Source organism: Ranitomeya variabilis, chromosome 2, assembly GCF_051348905.1.
Source record: "Ranitomeya variabilis isolate aRanVar5 chromosome 2, aRanVar5.hap1, whole genome shotgun sequence".
NCBI classification, from domain to species: domain Eukaryota; kingdom Metazoa; phylum Chordata; class Amphibia; order Anura; family Dendrobatidae; genus Ranitomeya; species Ranitomeya variabilis.
Window position 1 is genome coordinate 1,047,903,176 of NC_135233.1, and position 17,307 is coordinate 1,047,920,482.

Genomic DNA, 17,307 nt, shown 5'->3' on the forward strand with positions numbered 1-17,307 from the left:
ACCAAGAACACTAAAAGACACAGGGACATTTGAACAGAACCTTAGACTATAAGTACTACATGATCTTTCTGTAAAAAAAAAAAACAAGCACAAAAAAACACGTCTGAATGAAACCTTAAGCACTTACTAAATAATGAAAGTTCAATTTTCTAAACTGCAAAATATACACCCATACTGACCCAAAAACAGAACAAAAGACTGTTTCAATACATTCAAAACGATACAAATAAGCCCCATCAGTTTTGGAATTATGTAGTATAAAGGCAATTAAACAAAACTGGAACTTTTCAGGGCTATAAATCAGCATTATGTCTGGAGGAGGAGGAATAAAGCATATGTTGAAAAGAACACCCCGCCTACAGTGAAGCATGGTGGTGGCTTGGTGATGCCTACAGTGAAGCGGCTTGGTGATTCCTGCAGTGAAGCATGGCGATAGCTCAGTGATGGCTACAGTTAAGAATGCTGGTGGCTCAGTGATGCCTACAGTGAAGCATGGTGGTGGCTTGGTGATGCTCTGTAGCTGCTTAGCTCCCTCAAACTGGAAATGTGCAGAATGTATAGGCAACATGGATTCAATCAAGTATTAGGAAATTCTAGGAGAAAACGCAGTGCGTTGAGAGAAAGCTGAAGATTGGGCATCATTAGATTTCCAAACAATGATCCCAAGCATACCTCAAAGTCTACCAAGGCTTGATTTCAGAAGTCCTGATAGATTCTGTAGTGGCCGTCACAGCCACCTGACTTGAATCACAATGAAAATCATTGGTGGGATGTGAAAAAGGTGTTTGCAGCACGGAAACCCAAGAGTATTGGTTACCTGGAGGTCATTTCCTATAAGGAACAGACTAAGATTCCTGAGCAATGCTGCCAGAAGCCGATGTCTGGAAGTATGTAGCAGGTCATAACAGCCAGAGGGGCTCTACTAAGAACTAAAGACGCTTTTCATGTAGGAGATGAATAATTCTGTGACTGCAGTAGTCAGTAAAAGTAGCATTTTGCACAGAATTTGAGGAAACCATTAATATATTAGCTGTGTTGAGCTATTTACAAAGTTCTCTTTTGGTTTATTGCAAACAGCAGAAAGTTTGTAAATTTTGTGCATACTTTCCAAATGGGGGGCTGAATATTTTTGATTGCAACTGTCTATATCTATCCTACTCACTAAATAAATATTGTTAAAACAGGTGCTACACTGTCAAATGTGAATTTTAAGGGAACTTTTCATGATTATTTTACAAACGAATCTAAGTGGCTTAGCTGTATAGGTCCTAGTACAACAATAAAAGGATACCTGTTTTGTAGTAATACGATGTGCCAGTGCTGAAAAATAAAGATTTGAAGCCATATGCAAATTAGACTGGAGGTGACATTAGGGGTGTGTCTACGTGCACTCAACACGCTGAGAGATTTGCATGTGGCTTGAAAGCTTGATTTCTCAGGGCTGGCGCATCGGATTGCTACAAGACAGGTGTCATTTTCATTGTTGTGCTAGGATCTATACAGCCACACCATTATTTTCAGTAGTAAAAATGTTATGAAATGTTCCCTTTAAATTAATTTCATAACAAATATATATTAAAAAAGAAGCAGTGCTAAAAAAAAAGAAAAACAGCAACAAAGAAAATCATCCCACCGGTTAGAGGGACACATCTGAAGTCATATAATCATGTATGAAAATATAATTCAGACCTAAGGTCTAATTACCATGGAGCCTGAAATACATAGTAAATGCACACAATAACTGGGGAGGTCATGGTTTCGGTAGGCAACAGGCATGCATATGTGATATATTTCATGCAGCCATTTGCCACACTGACAGGGATGGCAGAAAAACTCTGCCACCAATGCCACCCAGGTAGACCGCTCAGCCAGTGCTGGAGTACCTGATGCCACCGCCTTCAGCTTCTTCAGCAGTTTGATATGGGAGTCGGGCTTGATGATGTGCTTGATGTAGGGCGAGCAGCCACAGTTCTCCAGGAGAGTGAAGTAATACAGCAATCTCTGGTGGTCTCTGCCCTCTATGGTGGGATACACGTACTTGGCCATGTGCTCGTAGAACGCTTCAGGACTCGCCTTTAGAGTGTCATACAGGCCGAGGGACTTTGCCCGATTCTCAATTTCTGTTGTAGACAATCTGCAAAAAAATACCCAACATATAAGAAACGCATACACAACCCAACGTTGAGATTGCAAGAAGGAAGTCATGGAAATCACCGGGTTGGAGTTAAGTTGTCAGCAGGTTTTTGCTATGTAACCTGACATGTTGGACAATCCAACTCTGTGTGAACAGTTAGGTGAAGGCCTTTTTTTGGTCCCCATGACTGTTCCCTGTGCATAAGGTCCATAAGGTAATGGTTGGTGGCGTTTGGTGTGAAAGAACATGACCTCAACCTCATCCAAGACCTTTGAATTAACTAGATCGGAGATTGTGAGCCTGGCCCTCTACTACAACAGTATCTGACCTCAAAAATAGTATTCTGGATGACTGGGTAAAAATTCCTACAGGCACCTCCAAAATCTTGGAGAAAGTCTTCCGAGAAGAGCTGAAGCCATTAGATCATCAGAGGAACCAACTCCAAGGGCTGGAAGATTTCCAAAAGTACACATAACATTGTAGGTTATTGGCAATACAGTGCCAAACATGTATAAGGTTGTACTTGATGGATCTAGGTCTTTTTTTCAACCTATGTAACTAATCTTAATGTCCATAGATGTAGAATGGGACAGGTGGAATGTGGAGTCAGGGTCATCAACAGTCTAGAAATTCCAATGTGGCACTTTTTTGTCCTATCCGTAACAAAAAAAAAAATGGAAGGTGTCTCATTTTTTTGAGCCTGAAGAAACTTCTACAGATTTAGACTGTAATTTTTATGATTTTACAGTGAATACAGCTGACACCTTCATTGAGAATTATGGGCTGTAGATATGTATCACTTACAATTTATTATTTATTATGGGTTCTCCAATGGGCCTGTAAAAAATATCTGTCCCTGATTTTTTGTACATACGTTGTTTGCAAGAAATAAAAAGTCAAGCTGTCAACCCTATATGGTGGAAGAAGCAGTTGGGCATTCTTAATTTCCCAGAGGAGCATGCATGGTCTATAAGTCTCCTCACTCTAACATGCCATGCCCGACTTGTCACTCTCCACAAGGAGACCCGTTACCCCTTAAATCAAAGTCTAGAGTTCTAGTCCTCCCTCTCTGAAGAGGAAATTTGCATACGTAGTCTGTGCTATAAAAACATCACACAACTTGAAGAACGCCCATAGAAAATTTTCAGATTTCACCCATAGAGAAGAAGAACTCATGGTGGAAACAACGGAGGATGTGCACTGCTTTTATCTTCTCTCACTCGCTGGGATTTCATTAGTCCCTTTTCATTTTCTAATGGCGCAATGCTTAAAATTACGTCTTTCTTGAAACATTTCTGTGGATTTCTTCTCAAACATTAATAACCTAATTCAGGATATATATATATATATATATATATATATATATATATATATATATATATATATTTTCTTTTTTTACTTGCTTATATAGCACCATTAATTTCCACGCTGCTTTACAGGCACTATCATCATATATATTTTTATGTTCTAGGTTTTCCTAAATGTTCCCAGTTTTCATACCAACGCAAGTCTACCTATCGATCAAGGAAGCACAATATTAAAAATGGTTCCCCTGCTTTAATATAGGACGTCAGAAACTATATTGACATTCGGTTTATCTCTGGAATCATCTTGGAGTGTAGAGAAATCCTCAGTTTTCATTGATCTATGCGTGGGCAGCGTTTGCTATGAGAATAATTGGGTTCTCCAGTTCACAGTTATACTGATCATGTTTCTTCAATAGTCCCCCGTCATAAATGAAGTAGGAGTCGAGAAATACAAAATCCAGCAAGTGGAAAAGTGACATTTATGGGAACCGGTGGCCAGAGAACCATGGGTCTATAAATTAATTAAGTGTGTTGACTACCTGGACAACCCCGTCTTAAATGCCATAGTAACCCTTGTGAAATAAAAATACCTCTAACTCATCTCCCGTACCGGCATCCAGAGGTTGACGTGACACTGCTATTCCATGTGAGCACTGCAGCCAATCAGTAGCAATAGATGGGCTGCAGCTTTCAAACTTCCATTGGAAGCCTGAGGTTCGTCTGAAGGAAGTGAGAGCTCAGCAGCCCTTGCAGGTCACTGATTGGCTGCAGGGCTTGCATGACATAACTTCATGTGAACCTCAAAAGACCCGGCTCTACCGGTATCTAGAAGTTTATGTGACACTTGTATTCCACGTGAACACTGCAGCCAATCAGTAGCAGCAGATGGGCTGCAGAGCTTTCAAATTTCTATTGGAAGTCTCAGATTCGTCTGAAGGAAAAGAGAGCCCAGCAGCTCATTGCAGGTCACTGATTGGCTGCAGGGCTTGAAATTATGTCATGAATGTGAACCTCTAGAGACTCGACTCCACCGGCATCTAGAGGTTTACATAACACTTGTATTCCACGTGAGCACTGCAGCCAATCAGTAGCAGCAGATGGGCTGCAGCTTTCAAACTTTCATCGGAAGTCTGAGGTTCGCCCAAAGGAAGTGAGAACACAGCAGCTCATTGCAGGTCACTGATTGGCTGCAGGGCTTGCATGACATAATTTCACATGAACCTCAAAAGACCCGACTCCACCGGAATCTAGAAGTATGTGACACTTGCATTCCATGTCAACACTGCAGCCAATCAGTGGCAGTAGATGGGCTGCACCTTTCAAACTTCTATTGGAAGTCTCAGATTCGTCCGAAGGAAGTGAGAGCCCAGCAGACCATTGCAGGTCACTGATTGGCTGCAGGGCTTGCATGACATAATTTAATGTGAGCCAAAGGAGACTCAGTGGCAACATCGCTGGAATGGCGCAGGTACGGGAGGATCGAATAATAAGCAAAACAAAAACTAGAAAAAATAGCAATAGGGAAGCAAAGGTATCAATAATGACATGACAAAAACCCCACTAAAAACACCAATTTATCATATACGCTATATTTATATATTTTTGTTTATTTTTTGCGCCATATTTTGCTTCTCTGATATTTTTCATGCATAGCTAATAAAACAACATGTTTTTAGAGGGGTTTTTGGTTTGCGATTCTAGTAATTTGGGGCAAAGTGGCTGTGTCTGCCTCTAGTTCCTCCGGTCTCCATAGACTTTCATGAGCAGCACTTGTCATCTCCTGCCTTAGTCACCTGAAAATTTGCCTAAACTGAAAACAGAATTTACCAATGAAATAAGAGTGAATGATCAGCCCAGGAGGAGAAAGAAGAAGATTTCACTGATAAGACATTACAAAGTTTCTTAAGTTCACATGTACTATTAATTTATGGAAAAAAAAAATGACAACAATGTCTTCTCTTTAGTGGAAATCTGTCATTGCTGCCCCATCAGAGAGCAGTAGGATTTGAAAGGCACAAATCCTGATTCCAGAGATGTAGTTTATTAGTTTTAATTAAAGACTGTTTTCTCTGCTGCAGATTTAGAAGGTCTCTAAATGCTGAGCTCTGAATAACCCCGCCCACACCACTGATTGGCTGCTTTCTGTGTAAACAGTGCATGGGCAGAAAGCAGCCAATCAGTGGTGGGGGCATGGCTAGACTACCAGGCAGCAGGTTTCCTAGTCCTCTAGTGACCATCTGATGATAAAACTGTGATTAGAAAACTATACTAAGCAGCATAGTAAGTGACACCTCACTGGAATCAGTGTCTCAGTCTCTACATCATGCTGCTCTCAAATTAGGTGGCAAAAACCTGGTAACAGGTTCTCTTTAAGGCGTTCCTGAGATAAAACACTCACTAGAAAGCAGCAGAACAATCTTTCTCTAATACGCTGCTCATTCCAACCTTCAGCCTCCTCCCCTCCTCATAATCTTCATTACGTAGCTGTAATCAAATCCCTCAGTGGTTTGTCAAGACAAATTTGAGGTTTCTTTTCCCCAAGACTGAAGGAGAAGAAGTGGCTTATAAGTGGAGTAAGACGCCCATCTCTCTGGTAAGAGATATTACAGTTGTTTACATTCGTTTGTTCCATTAATGTAGGCATTAAGTGACCATTTAAACTTTGCATAAAGACAGAAAACCTTTTCAATTTCCCTTTAACCATTAAATATCCCTCTGACCCCATAATAAAAAAGTTAGGTATTTTTTATCGATCCCTCAACAAACAATTTTATGTAAAAATTTACATTTTATTGCGATCTTTCCACGAGACGTAGAGGACTTGGGCCAATGATTCAGGATGGTTAGGCATTTGGAATGGGCATCGTGTGTTAGATGCGGAAGATCGAGCCTCAGAAGGGAGCAGCGGTAATTATATATTTAGGAAATAAAACTGATTTACTTGGAGGGTTGGAGCACTTATTGATTCCTGTGCACAGATTCTGCACCGCTCCATCTATCCAGAAATACTTTCCAAGAATGAGATTTACTGGGTGGTGTGTTATAGTGAAGGAAGGGGCGCTGCCGGCAGTCAGGAGGCAGCACGCGAGTCCTGCAATAAATGCTGCGGACAATCCACCCTTTGATCTGATAGATGCTCTTTACGCTCCTTATACTTTTTCGGTGAGATAGTAATGCCAAGTTAACAACATTTTTATTCTGCACTAACAGCAAATGTATAATGTTGGCGCAGTATTTTCTATAAGTTTTGCGCCATTTTTTAAGCTGTGTTTCGATTTTTAAAGGGATTGTTCTGCCTTGGGGCTCAAGTATGTAATCACTCAGACTACAGACTTGTGAATACTCACAGCGTGCACAGTACACAATGTCAGGATTCTCTCTGACTTGCATACTTCTGGCCACATTCAGACTAGACGTGTTTGGCCTTACTATATTCACTTGCATTGAGCAAAGGCGTGCACGTCTAGTCGGCAGGTGTCTGCAAATCGCATACTTGTGGTCACACATTTCACTACTCTCAGTGCCGTTGAATCCTGACAGCGTGAACACTGTGCGGATTCAAAAATCTGTAGTCTGACTTCAGACAAACCTCAAGAGTGGTCAACTCCATTAAAAAAAAAGCCAATGATGACTCGGTACCTCTTTGTCTAAGACAATGATGCAAATGTATGCGTTTCCATGATAAATATCAAACCGAGTTTGCATAGTCTGATTCTGTAATCATTCAGAAAGGAGCACGATTTGCAGGATCAGACTACACAGGGTCTTGTTTTGTCGTCTGTTACTACGGAGACAGACTGTCGAACGGCTGTGACCACAAAGTAACAGGAAATATAAGTGATGACTATTTGCAAAAATTTTTCATTGTCATTGACTGGAAAAAAAATGAAAAATAGATGTTAAAGTGTACAGAATGTTAAAATTTATGGTCTTTTCTATCACACGTGAGATCAACGGAGGTCCGACCACCAGAATCTCCACTGATTAGCCTCTTCAATATTCGCCAGGGTGCATTCTGATTGGTGCTTTCCTGTGTTTCATAGCGGTGGTACAAGCTGTGCTCCCATTCACTGATATGGGATCTTGCCGCAGTACCTTGCATCGGCACCAAGAAAAGTATGGTGTAAGAAAGTGCAAACCAGCCGAGAATCAAGTGCAAGCAATGAAGAGGCTGCAGCACAAGCTCCTGAGTCTCTTCTATTAGCGGAGAGTCAGACCACCACTGATCTAAGGGTATGTTCACACCTGGCGCTTTTGCAACTTTTTTTACGCAGGGTATTTGGTGTGTAAAATAAGCAGAGTTCTCAAGTACCAGCTGTAGTGCAGCGGGGTTGGTGCAATGTGACAGACCGTGACCACAAGAAAGTTCAAAGCAAAAGTCTTTAATGTCCAAACAACTCACAAAATAAACCGCACACAGAATCCTCAGGACCACAGCCAGGCTTCAAAACAGTCCCAAACCAAGATAGCAATAGTGGAGGCTCTCTATCTCTAAAAGGTTAGATCTTCCTCTACAGGACGGCTGACATCTCCAAGAACAGAGAGAACTGTTGACTAAGCTGAACTGCCACTAAAATTACAGAAAGCCAAACCGCGTTACTTCCTTGTCACAATACCTTTGGTATTTTGGAGAGGTAAGACACCGTAAATTTCCCGCTTCGAACCTTCTACTAACGAGAGTGAGAGAGAAACCAAACATTTCCCTGCCGAAGGCAGCCAAGCAGTTGTTCTCGGAAGGACCCATGATCTGCGCCAGGGTTTTATAAATCTCCTTGAATCATGGCTTTTCTTAGGATGTCACAAATGTCATTTCATTTTCTCATTTATAATTTTCCATCTCTAAAAGGAAATGGATTCCTCTAGGGCCCGGAGGTACGTAATGATGAAGTGTTCATCCCCACTGTATATGAGCAACGCGTTTTGATTTAAGTGTAATTCTTCCGACGATCCATGAGAGCTAATCTTCTAAAAAACTTACTTGAATAGATGATGAATCCCAGTAATTTTTCCTGATTAAATTATGCTTAGTATTCCGGCAAGGAGATCGTCTTCCATTTACGCTTCAGTGAAATTACTGCATGACAATGACCATTCAGAGGTCTACAGAGGAAATAACAAACATGAAGACCCGGCAGCTATCTGTGAACTTGGGAATGAGTCTGAAGACCAATATTCTTCATCAATCTGATTCCAAATCCAGAGAGAACATTCCGTTTTCTAGAGCTTAGTCTTACAATAACTAAATGATAGACGTCCATGCTGAGGGTTGAATATGCCACGGGAAGCAAAACCTTAATACTGTCCAAAAAGTCAAACTATGAGTAGGGTGGAAGTGCAAGTAATTAAGTCAATTAGCAGTAAAATTTCATAATGAACAGACTGAAAAAAAGAGAGTGACCGTGACGGGTTAGACGCTTCACTGATCATCGACGATGAATATTAGAGTCATTTAAAGAGCAGATAACTTATAACAGTAAAAGGCTAAGAAAAAAAAAAAGTCTGACTTTCATCCAGAAAAAAATTGGACGATTTCTCATGTGTAAGGTCATGAGTTTTTATACATCAGAAGTTCTTAAAATTTACAAGACTAAATACAGTTTTGTAAGTTAAAGGATTGCAATGTATCCATAGAATCAGATGTTCTATAGTTGATGGGATGAGTCAAAGACTTGGCTAGGTGAGTCTCATGGGAAATACGGAGAAGATAAGTGAATGTGGCGATTTCTCTCACATGGAAGTTTAGTCAGTGAAAAAAAAAGTAATCAGAACAGCCCTACAGAATAACAATGATCCGAGTCATGTGTGAATGTAGCCGGAGAGCAACTTTAAACAGTTTTTTAAATATTTTTTTAAATACTTTAAAATGGGGTCATCCATGACTATTTAATGTTATTACTGTGGGCCAAAGAACTAACAGACCAAGAGTTGCTAACTATCTGCCTGTTGTTCCCAACGCCGATCTTTGCCGGCACAGAGCATGCACAGACCACTCCGCCTGGTGATGCAGAACATTCTGCTGATGCCTTTTCCGCTCTGTTAACAGGGTGTGACTGCGGGGAGTCGGCTGTCAACCAGCATGACATCAGCAGTCACTCCCCGTCAACAGAGCGCCTCGGAGGAAGAGCTGCTCTGTGGATGTAGATCTGCTGAATCATTGATAAGAGCGATTGGTGACCACTCTGAGCCAATGGAGGGTAGAACAGGCAGGTAGCTGACCCTGTTAGCAGCAATCTGTTAATTTTTAGGACTATAGTAAAAAAATAAAATAAAGTAGTCCTGGACAACTTAATTACCTGCAGATCGGCGGGGTCCGGGTCCAGTCATAAGACCCCTAAGCAGGGCTGTGGAGTCGGAGTCGTGGAATCGGAGCCCATTTTGGTGGAGTCTGAGTCGGTTTAAAATGGACCGACTCCGACAATATATAATAAATTGGGTACAGTAGGTCAATGCAGTTTGTTGGGGATATTTATTTTATAAGAATTTGGGAAAGTTATGAAATGTCCTATAAATGCCTGTCCTATTCCTGACCTAAGGTCTAGACTTTTAGCGAAGATGAATCTGTGCTGCAGTTTATGTTCATGATAAGTAGTGAAGGTCCTCCTCTACAGATAAGGGGGAAAAATAAACACACAGGGAAGGGAAGCCTATATTCATCTCAAAATGTCTGGAGTGAACAGGAAAGCAGGATTAAGGAAGGTAAGTACTTCCTAAAGCATAACTAAACTTTCAATAAACTGTGCATAAATCAATAGTCCAGTATATGATGTCTCTGTATGCTTGATGTTTTAGTTTGTTTTTCTTCTTAGCTCATGTTTGGAGAAATTAGCTGCTCTGATGACTTATAAACACTATACATAGAAAAGATTTTTTCCCCTTATATTCTAACATCTCAAATTCAGAAATGGAGTAACAGGATCGATGAGGACATATCTATCTATCTATCTATCTATCTATATATATATATATATATATACACACATTTTTTTTTTTGTGTGTGTGAGTGTGTGTTCTGGAATGTGATTCAACACAAACATGCTCCCTCCCTCCTCCCCTCTTCATAGACTGTGAAGAAATATGATGTGAAGCATTTAGTGAGCTGTACCCTGCTGAGACAAGCCTTGACATTGAAAGTTCGGAGTAAAACTATTTAACAACACATTTTATAAACTTTATACTTATCATCTGTCCTATTGATTTATGCAAATATTGTTTTATTTCTATCTCAAATTATACAGTGCATGATTCCCTATTCTTGCAAGAATTACAATATACTTTATTTTTTTTTACAGGACAAAATTATTTTGAGAGCGAATTTACATAATTACAAAATGTCTAAGAAGCATCTTATACAGTAAGCTGTATTTGAGCCTTTCACAGTGACTCAAAATAATAAACATTTTGTGTGACAGTGTATAAGTGACAAAGATGAAAAACGCTGTGATGCCAAAATCATTGCATACTCAGGCAGTAGTAAAAATGCTCCTTCAAGAGCTTCCAATCTAAAAAGACATTTACAATGCTGCCACGCAGAAGTTTACAAACCTGTGACTGAAAAAGATCACAGCAGCACCAAGAAACTAGAGACCAGCACTTCCCGCCAGGCAAAGGAGGAGCAAAGAGCGTCTCAAACGTCAGTTACAAGATATTTTTTAAGTGACAAAGGTACTGTAACAATGACAGCAGATGTGTTTAAAAGACAGCTCATTGAGCTTGTTGTGAAGGACTGTGTACTATTATCATTATTTGCACGACCGGCTTTTAGAACTCTTAATGGCAAAATGGCGTGCAAACTTGGTGTATCTCTGGAAAGAGAAAGTATTAGAAAATTATTGACTGAAGAAGCCCTTAACCAAAAGGAAGATGTTAAAAAGACTCTTAAGAGACGCTTTGTATTTCGTAAAATGGATGCCTGCACATGTCACAGAGTGAACTATTTTGCTATCAACGATCGATACGTTTGTGACAACAAAAAAATTGTTACTAAGACCCTGGCAGTAAAAGATACTAAAGCTCATCACAGCAGCCAGTTTCTCCACACCTTAGTGGAAAAAGTTCTGCAAGATTATGAACTAAAAAAACAAACAAGTTCTTTCTATTGTAACGGATAATGCTTCAAACATAAGTACAATTAAACTGATGAATGAGAATCATGAAGTTGAACAGCAGCTAGAAGAACATTTCACATTCAGTATGTTGGAGATGTAAGGCCACAGTCCTGTTCCCATAACGGAAGAACAAACAGATATTACTACTGAAGAACAGCAAAATGATTCTTTACAATTAGATGATCTTGTTGAAGCTGCTTCACACCTCTTTCCTATTCATCACATGCGCTGTGTTGTGCACACGATGCAGCTGGCAATAAGAGATAGTCTGCAAGAGGGACATGCTGGAACTCTGATTAGCAAAGTGAGGAAATTGTCTATTGCTGCCAGAACCCTTAAAATTGATTCCATCTTGAAGAGGCGTGCTGGAAAAGGGGCAATTGTGGATCAAGCCACTCTGTGGAGATGCACTTATTTAATGATTGAGTGATTGCTTTAGCTGAAACCCTTACTTGTAGGTATGGCCAACCCTCAGGTAACATTACATGAGGGTCAATGGATACAGGTGGCTGAATTGATGGAATTGCTTCATCACCCATTTACAGTGACTAAAAAGTTACAAGCTGAGGATTTAACTGCTGGCATTTTTATAAAGGAGTGGAAGAACTTGTTGTTTTGCCTGTCCCAAAGAGGACTTTTAATCGCAGATGGCATTGCTGCTTCAATGAAACGGAGAGAGACACTGCTATTAGAAAATTCTTCTGGAAGCTGTTTATGTGGACCCGAGTCATCGTATATTGCTGGATGATCAACAGCTTACTAAAGGAAAAGCTCTGACTGAGGTAGCAGTTAGGATGAGTGGGCTACAGGACGGTCAAAAGCAAGAGGACTCGGGCCCTGCCAGTGCTGCTGCTGCCGTTCCTTCATCCTCATCAGATGAGGAGTTTGATTTCGACAAGTATTTGGACGACATGAAGCAGGCAAAGCGTTACTGCAGGAAAAAAAGATTCCACTCCCATAGAAAACAGATTGACCATATTTCAGCAAAATTTTTCACTTGCTCTCAAAGAAGTAGAAGAGTTCAATCGTTCATCAAAACTGACTGTGCACAAGGCAATTCCTTTATACCCTGAAATTGTTAAAGATGTCGCCCATGTGGTTGCTGCTCTGTTACCAACTCAAGTTAGTGTAGAGAGGTTGTTCTCTAGCCTTAAAATAAGTAGGTCAGATATGAGGTCATCTATAAAGGAGGATTTGTTGGAGGCGATACTACTTCTCAGAACTGTTATTTCTTGAAAACTGTTTTTTCCCCACTTACTGCAGAGTGTATAATAAATTGTAAATATGCAAAGTTTTTTGTTCTAAATAAATAAATATATTGCATGTTCTATCTAAATGGCTTGATTACTGTATCATAATAATGATTAAAAGTCTGATGTTAACATTTTACTACAGTAAATGTATCACTTAAACATTAGCCATGTATGAGGGAGTCCGAGTTGGAGTCGATGTCATGGAAATTGAGGAGTCGGAGGTTTGGCTTACCGACTCCACAGCCCTGCCACTAAGCAGTCCGCATATTGGGAGGCAGGAGTGCACAGCTCATGAACAGAACAGATGTACATGAATGAATATATAAATTATATTAAAAAAAAACATAGGCCGCACACTCCTGCCTCCCGAGCTGCACACTTCTCAGTTGCCTTTTGATAGATCGGTGGAAGTTTCAGGACCCTGTCCACCACCCATATGTTCAGGCAACTAAAATGCCTAAAAACACAATGATTATTATTATTATTTATTTATATAGCACCATTAATTTCATGGTGCTGTACATGAGAAGGGGTTACATACAAAGTTATAGATATCGTTTACAGTAAGCAAATTTTCGATGACAGACTGGTACAGAGGGGAGATGACCCTGTCCTTGCGGACTTGCATTCTATAATAATTAAAAAGAAAAAAAAAACCCTGGTAGAAGTTTAGTTATTCTTTTAAGGTATAAAGTCCAGAATTTAGGACCAGAATAGGTACTGCCATTTTCCTGTCCTGGAGCTGAGAGATTATTTTAGGTCTACGCCAGTTAATCGCCAGTTGTCGCCATGACCCAGTTGATGTAATTCTTTTTGTCAGGAATGACCATCTGATGATCTCCGCTTAAGTCACATTTTTTGGCGCTTGTTCTTTTGTGGTTATTGTAATTTCATAAAAATCAGAATACTATTGCCATTTGGTATGGACTTTATCTTCGGTGAGACCCATGTTCTGCATAGAGGAGCCCCAAAAGAAAAATCTTCAAAAGCCTGCTCAACATCAGCACAACTATTTTTTTTTCTCCATTTCCATCCCTTTCTTTTAGTCTTTTATCAAATACTGAAGATTGAAAAGACTCCATTGGTATTGGTTGTTTAATATTTTACAAGGGTCCTACAAGCTGTCGATATCCCAACATATTATAGTTAACCTTTTATTTGTATATTTATATATCCATTTGCAGGCCTGTGGATGTCCTTTAACAGCTTGTCTTACAAATCAATCTGTTGCTGAAGGAATATCAAAGGAGTTTCTCACTGACAAATGCCGTGGCGCCTCCTGACACAACATGGTTGGGGGGTGTTTGAGCTGGGACGGTCTTCATCTTCTCTGTAGGTGCTTATCTCTCACACCTTTGTACCAGTCAGGGGTGGAGAAGTTCATCTTGGGACATGTCTTTCTCAGAGAAGCAACAAGTCGTGAACTGACCATCTCATCTTGTAGATCATTTCTTCAAAGAGAATGGCAGATGCTGATTCCTCTTCGATAATCTCAGTTGGCAAGGAACAAGGCCAATTTATCAGCAAAGATCCAGGCAGAAGGAGTGGTAGAACAGTGGACGAGGAAGTGAGAGCCAAATATTTGCCTTTGAAAAGTATTAACAAGCAAGCGGCACCTGTGATATATCCGCAAGAATTCCTCTATGTTAACAAGAGCAAAGAAGAAAGATTAAGTCAAAAAAATTCAGAAGATAGAAATGGAAGCTCTGGGTGAAGAATAACCAAAACCAGACAAGAGGCAGCAAGAAAAATAAGAAAGTGGACTATATAACTAGGATTGATGAGGCTATGTCGGCATGATTGACAAACGGATTAATCTCATATAAGACTGGAACGGACATAGCAATGATCTGCAGAAATCCTACCCTCGAAGAACCATTACCAGATATTAGATGAAGGGGGACACAAGAAAGAAGGAGAACTTAAATGGAACCTGGAAAGTTCAACCCAAAGTGCCAGCATTGAGAAATCAAGCTTTGTAGTCACATGCAAATTAACCTGGAAGTGCGTTGGGGGTGTGTTGATGCACTAAATTAACACAACCTTAACGCACTTCCAGGCTAATTAGCATGTGACTACAAAGCTTGATTTCTCAACGCTGGCACATAGGATTACTGCAAAACATCGTAAGAAAACCTACAGCTCACCAAACCTGTAATGGGGTCATCCAGGGTGTCCAACAAAAAAGGCAGCACTCCTTCTGACGCGTTTCGCAAGCAGACTTTATTCAGAGACACTTCCGAAACGCGTCAGATGTTTGATGACCTTTGCTGAGTGGTTTTAGCATGTAAGGAAACAATTAAAAACTAACAGAGTTTCTCAAGAAGGACGGAGTGCTGACTTTTCTGTTGCTAGATTACTACAAAACGGGTATTCTTTTCCTTCTTGTACTAGGAACTATGCAGTCATACTACTTGCAGTAAATACATCATTTTGACAGAATCCCATCAAAAGAGCAGTGTAATGGAAGAAACGGTTAAAAAAAAAAAAAAAAACATCGTGGCAGTGATTAAATTCCTATTCTTGGAAACCATCATGATAAGCCAGTTAGAGATGGGCTCGGCTCACAATCAGAAGCTTTTTGTCCGTTTTTCATTTTTTTTTGTACTAAAGGGAGAAGTATAACTGACAGCTTTATATTACTTCGCTTCTTCCACTCCAAAAGAAAAGGGCAAGTCCAAAATCTTACAGGGCTGCAGAATCAGAAACATCCAAGGTAATGAAGAAGAAAAATAAAAAAAACCCTTTTTTTTTTTTTTTTTTTATCAGGGACATGCCATCATTGCGGAGATTGCTGGAGATGTTAATTGGCTATTTTGCACATTGGAGCAAACTGATTAAGTTACATGAATATTAATTCTGGCATTTGCAACGGGTGTGACTTTGCTGAAGGCAGGTGTGGCTTGTCAGGTAAGGGTGTGATCTAGGATAATAACAATTGCGCCAAAATGTTGCCATAAAGTAAGCCAACTAACAGGTAGGATAAACTTAAGGCTGGACAGTCTGAAAATATAACATTTAGCAAACAGCATGAACCATTTTGATAAATGTGACGCACTGTAAGACATTTTAGTACAAGCTCGTAATGTCTAAACATTGGACCACATTGGTAAAACTGTGACTTATGTAAATATCAGATCGTGGGGTGCCACCTTGCACTTATTGGAAATCCCCCATGTCCAGAAATGATACTTGCCTGCAGACCGTTTCGGACTGGCCCACAGGAGAAAAGGTAAATCCCCCGGTGGGCCCTCTATAAGAGCAGTAATTGGCACAATACAATTAATTCACTAGGTACAGACAGGACCAGCATCTCATCAATCATTTCACAAACTACCCAGTGTAGTAGTATATAGGAGCAGAGGGAAATTTGTGAATGAGTGTAACGTAAAATTTGCATGTAGCTGAACAATCAATGTTAGTGGTGGGCTCCTGGCCCCCTAGTCCATCACCGCCTGCAGATATAAGGGTAATCTGCAGATAAAGTGTTTAAATCCTGTGCACCAGTTTAATGGAGAGCAGTGGCTACAGGGAGAAAATTAAGTTATATCCTCCCTGTAGCCGCTCTCTTCTACTCATGGGGCAGTGCAGGAGGCATAGAATTAAAAACAAATAACAGGTAAAAAAGACAGCCGTACTTCTCACCACCGTGTCATCTGGTTACCTGTAGTGCCTTAGTATTGTCACCCTGTGTTGGGAAATACAGCTGGCTTTTTTCTGTGATGAATGTAACGGCTCCCTGCACTGCTCCGATGACTAGAAGAAAGCAGCTGCAGGGAGAATAAAACGTAATTTTTTCCCTGCAGTGGCTGCACCAGTACACAACACTCTTGTAGAGTTTTCACTCCTTACCAGTACAGAGTAGGGGCCAGGTTGCCGATGTAAGATGCCTTTTCAAAAGTGACCACTGTGTGCTCATATTTTACTCCCACTGATTCCCTGAAATTCTTTTTAGTTCTTCTTTACAATCTGCCATATGATTGATGAGATACATTGTTCTTTCATTCTAATGCCAATTTTAATGGTGTTTACCGTGGTGGTGTGGCTGACAGGGTAACTAAGCAGAGCAGCCAAAAGACAGGCCCCCAAGGAATCCTGTGTGCACCGCCCCCTTGGCAAAGACCCTAAAAAAGTTAGCGCTAAACAAAAAAGTCAAAATCTCTGGAACCATAATGCATACTTTAATACAAAAAACAGCATACTAAGGGGAGCAGCGGGAATAAAATGAGAGGAAAAGTTACAGCTGGTAGAGTAATATTCCATGGGAAATTATTCAAGGTATGTCTCCCACAGAAGTTCCTCCAGGTCGCTAAGCCCAGTGTCACGGTTTCATCATTGACTGTGGCCTAGGGACACGTGAGTGACAGCTCAGCTGCCCTATGGGATCTGGAGGGTGCTGGACTGTCAATTTTGTGAGTGACTGTCCAGTCATTCAATCTGATCCTATGGCGTGCTGGGCTGTCATCATATTGATTGACAGCCTTGCTGTTCAATCTGGTCTAGCCTGC

The 17,307-nt window shown here is 40.5% G+C and overlaps 1 protein-coding gene across 2 annotated transcripts in view; it reads right to left on the reverse strand.

Annotated features, from left to right (window-relative positions):
* The window catches only part of NBAS (NBAS subunit of NRZ tethering complex), a 670,356-nt gene that overhangs the window by 171,800 nt on the left and 481,249 nt on the right, over positions 1-17,307 (reverse strand). For both annotated transcript variants that reach the window (XM_077291450.1, XM_077291451.1), the window contains exon 43: positions 1,884-2,134. In XM_077291450.1, coding sequence (XP_077147565.1) covers positions 1,884-2,134 — 251 coding nt within the window. The remainder of the gene's footprint in view (positions 1-1,883; positions 2,135-17,307) is intronic.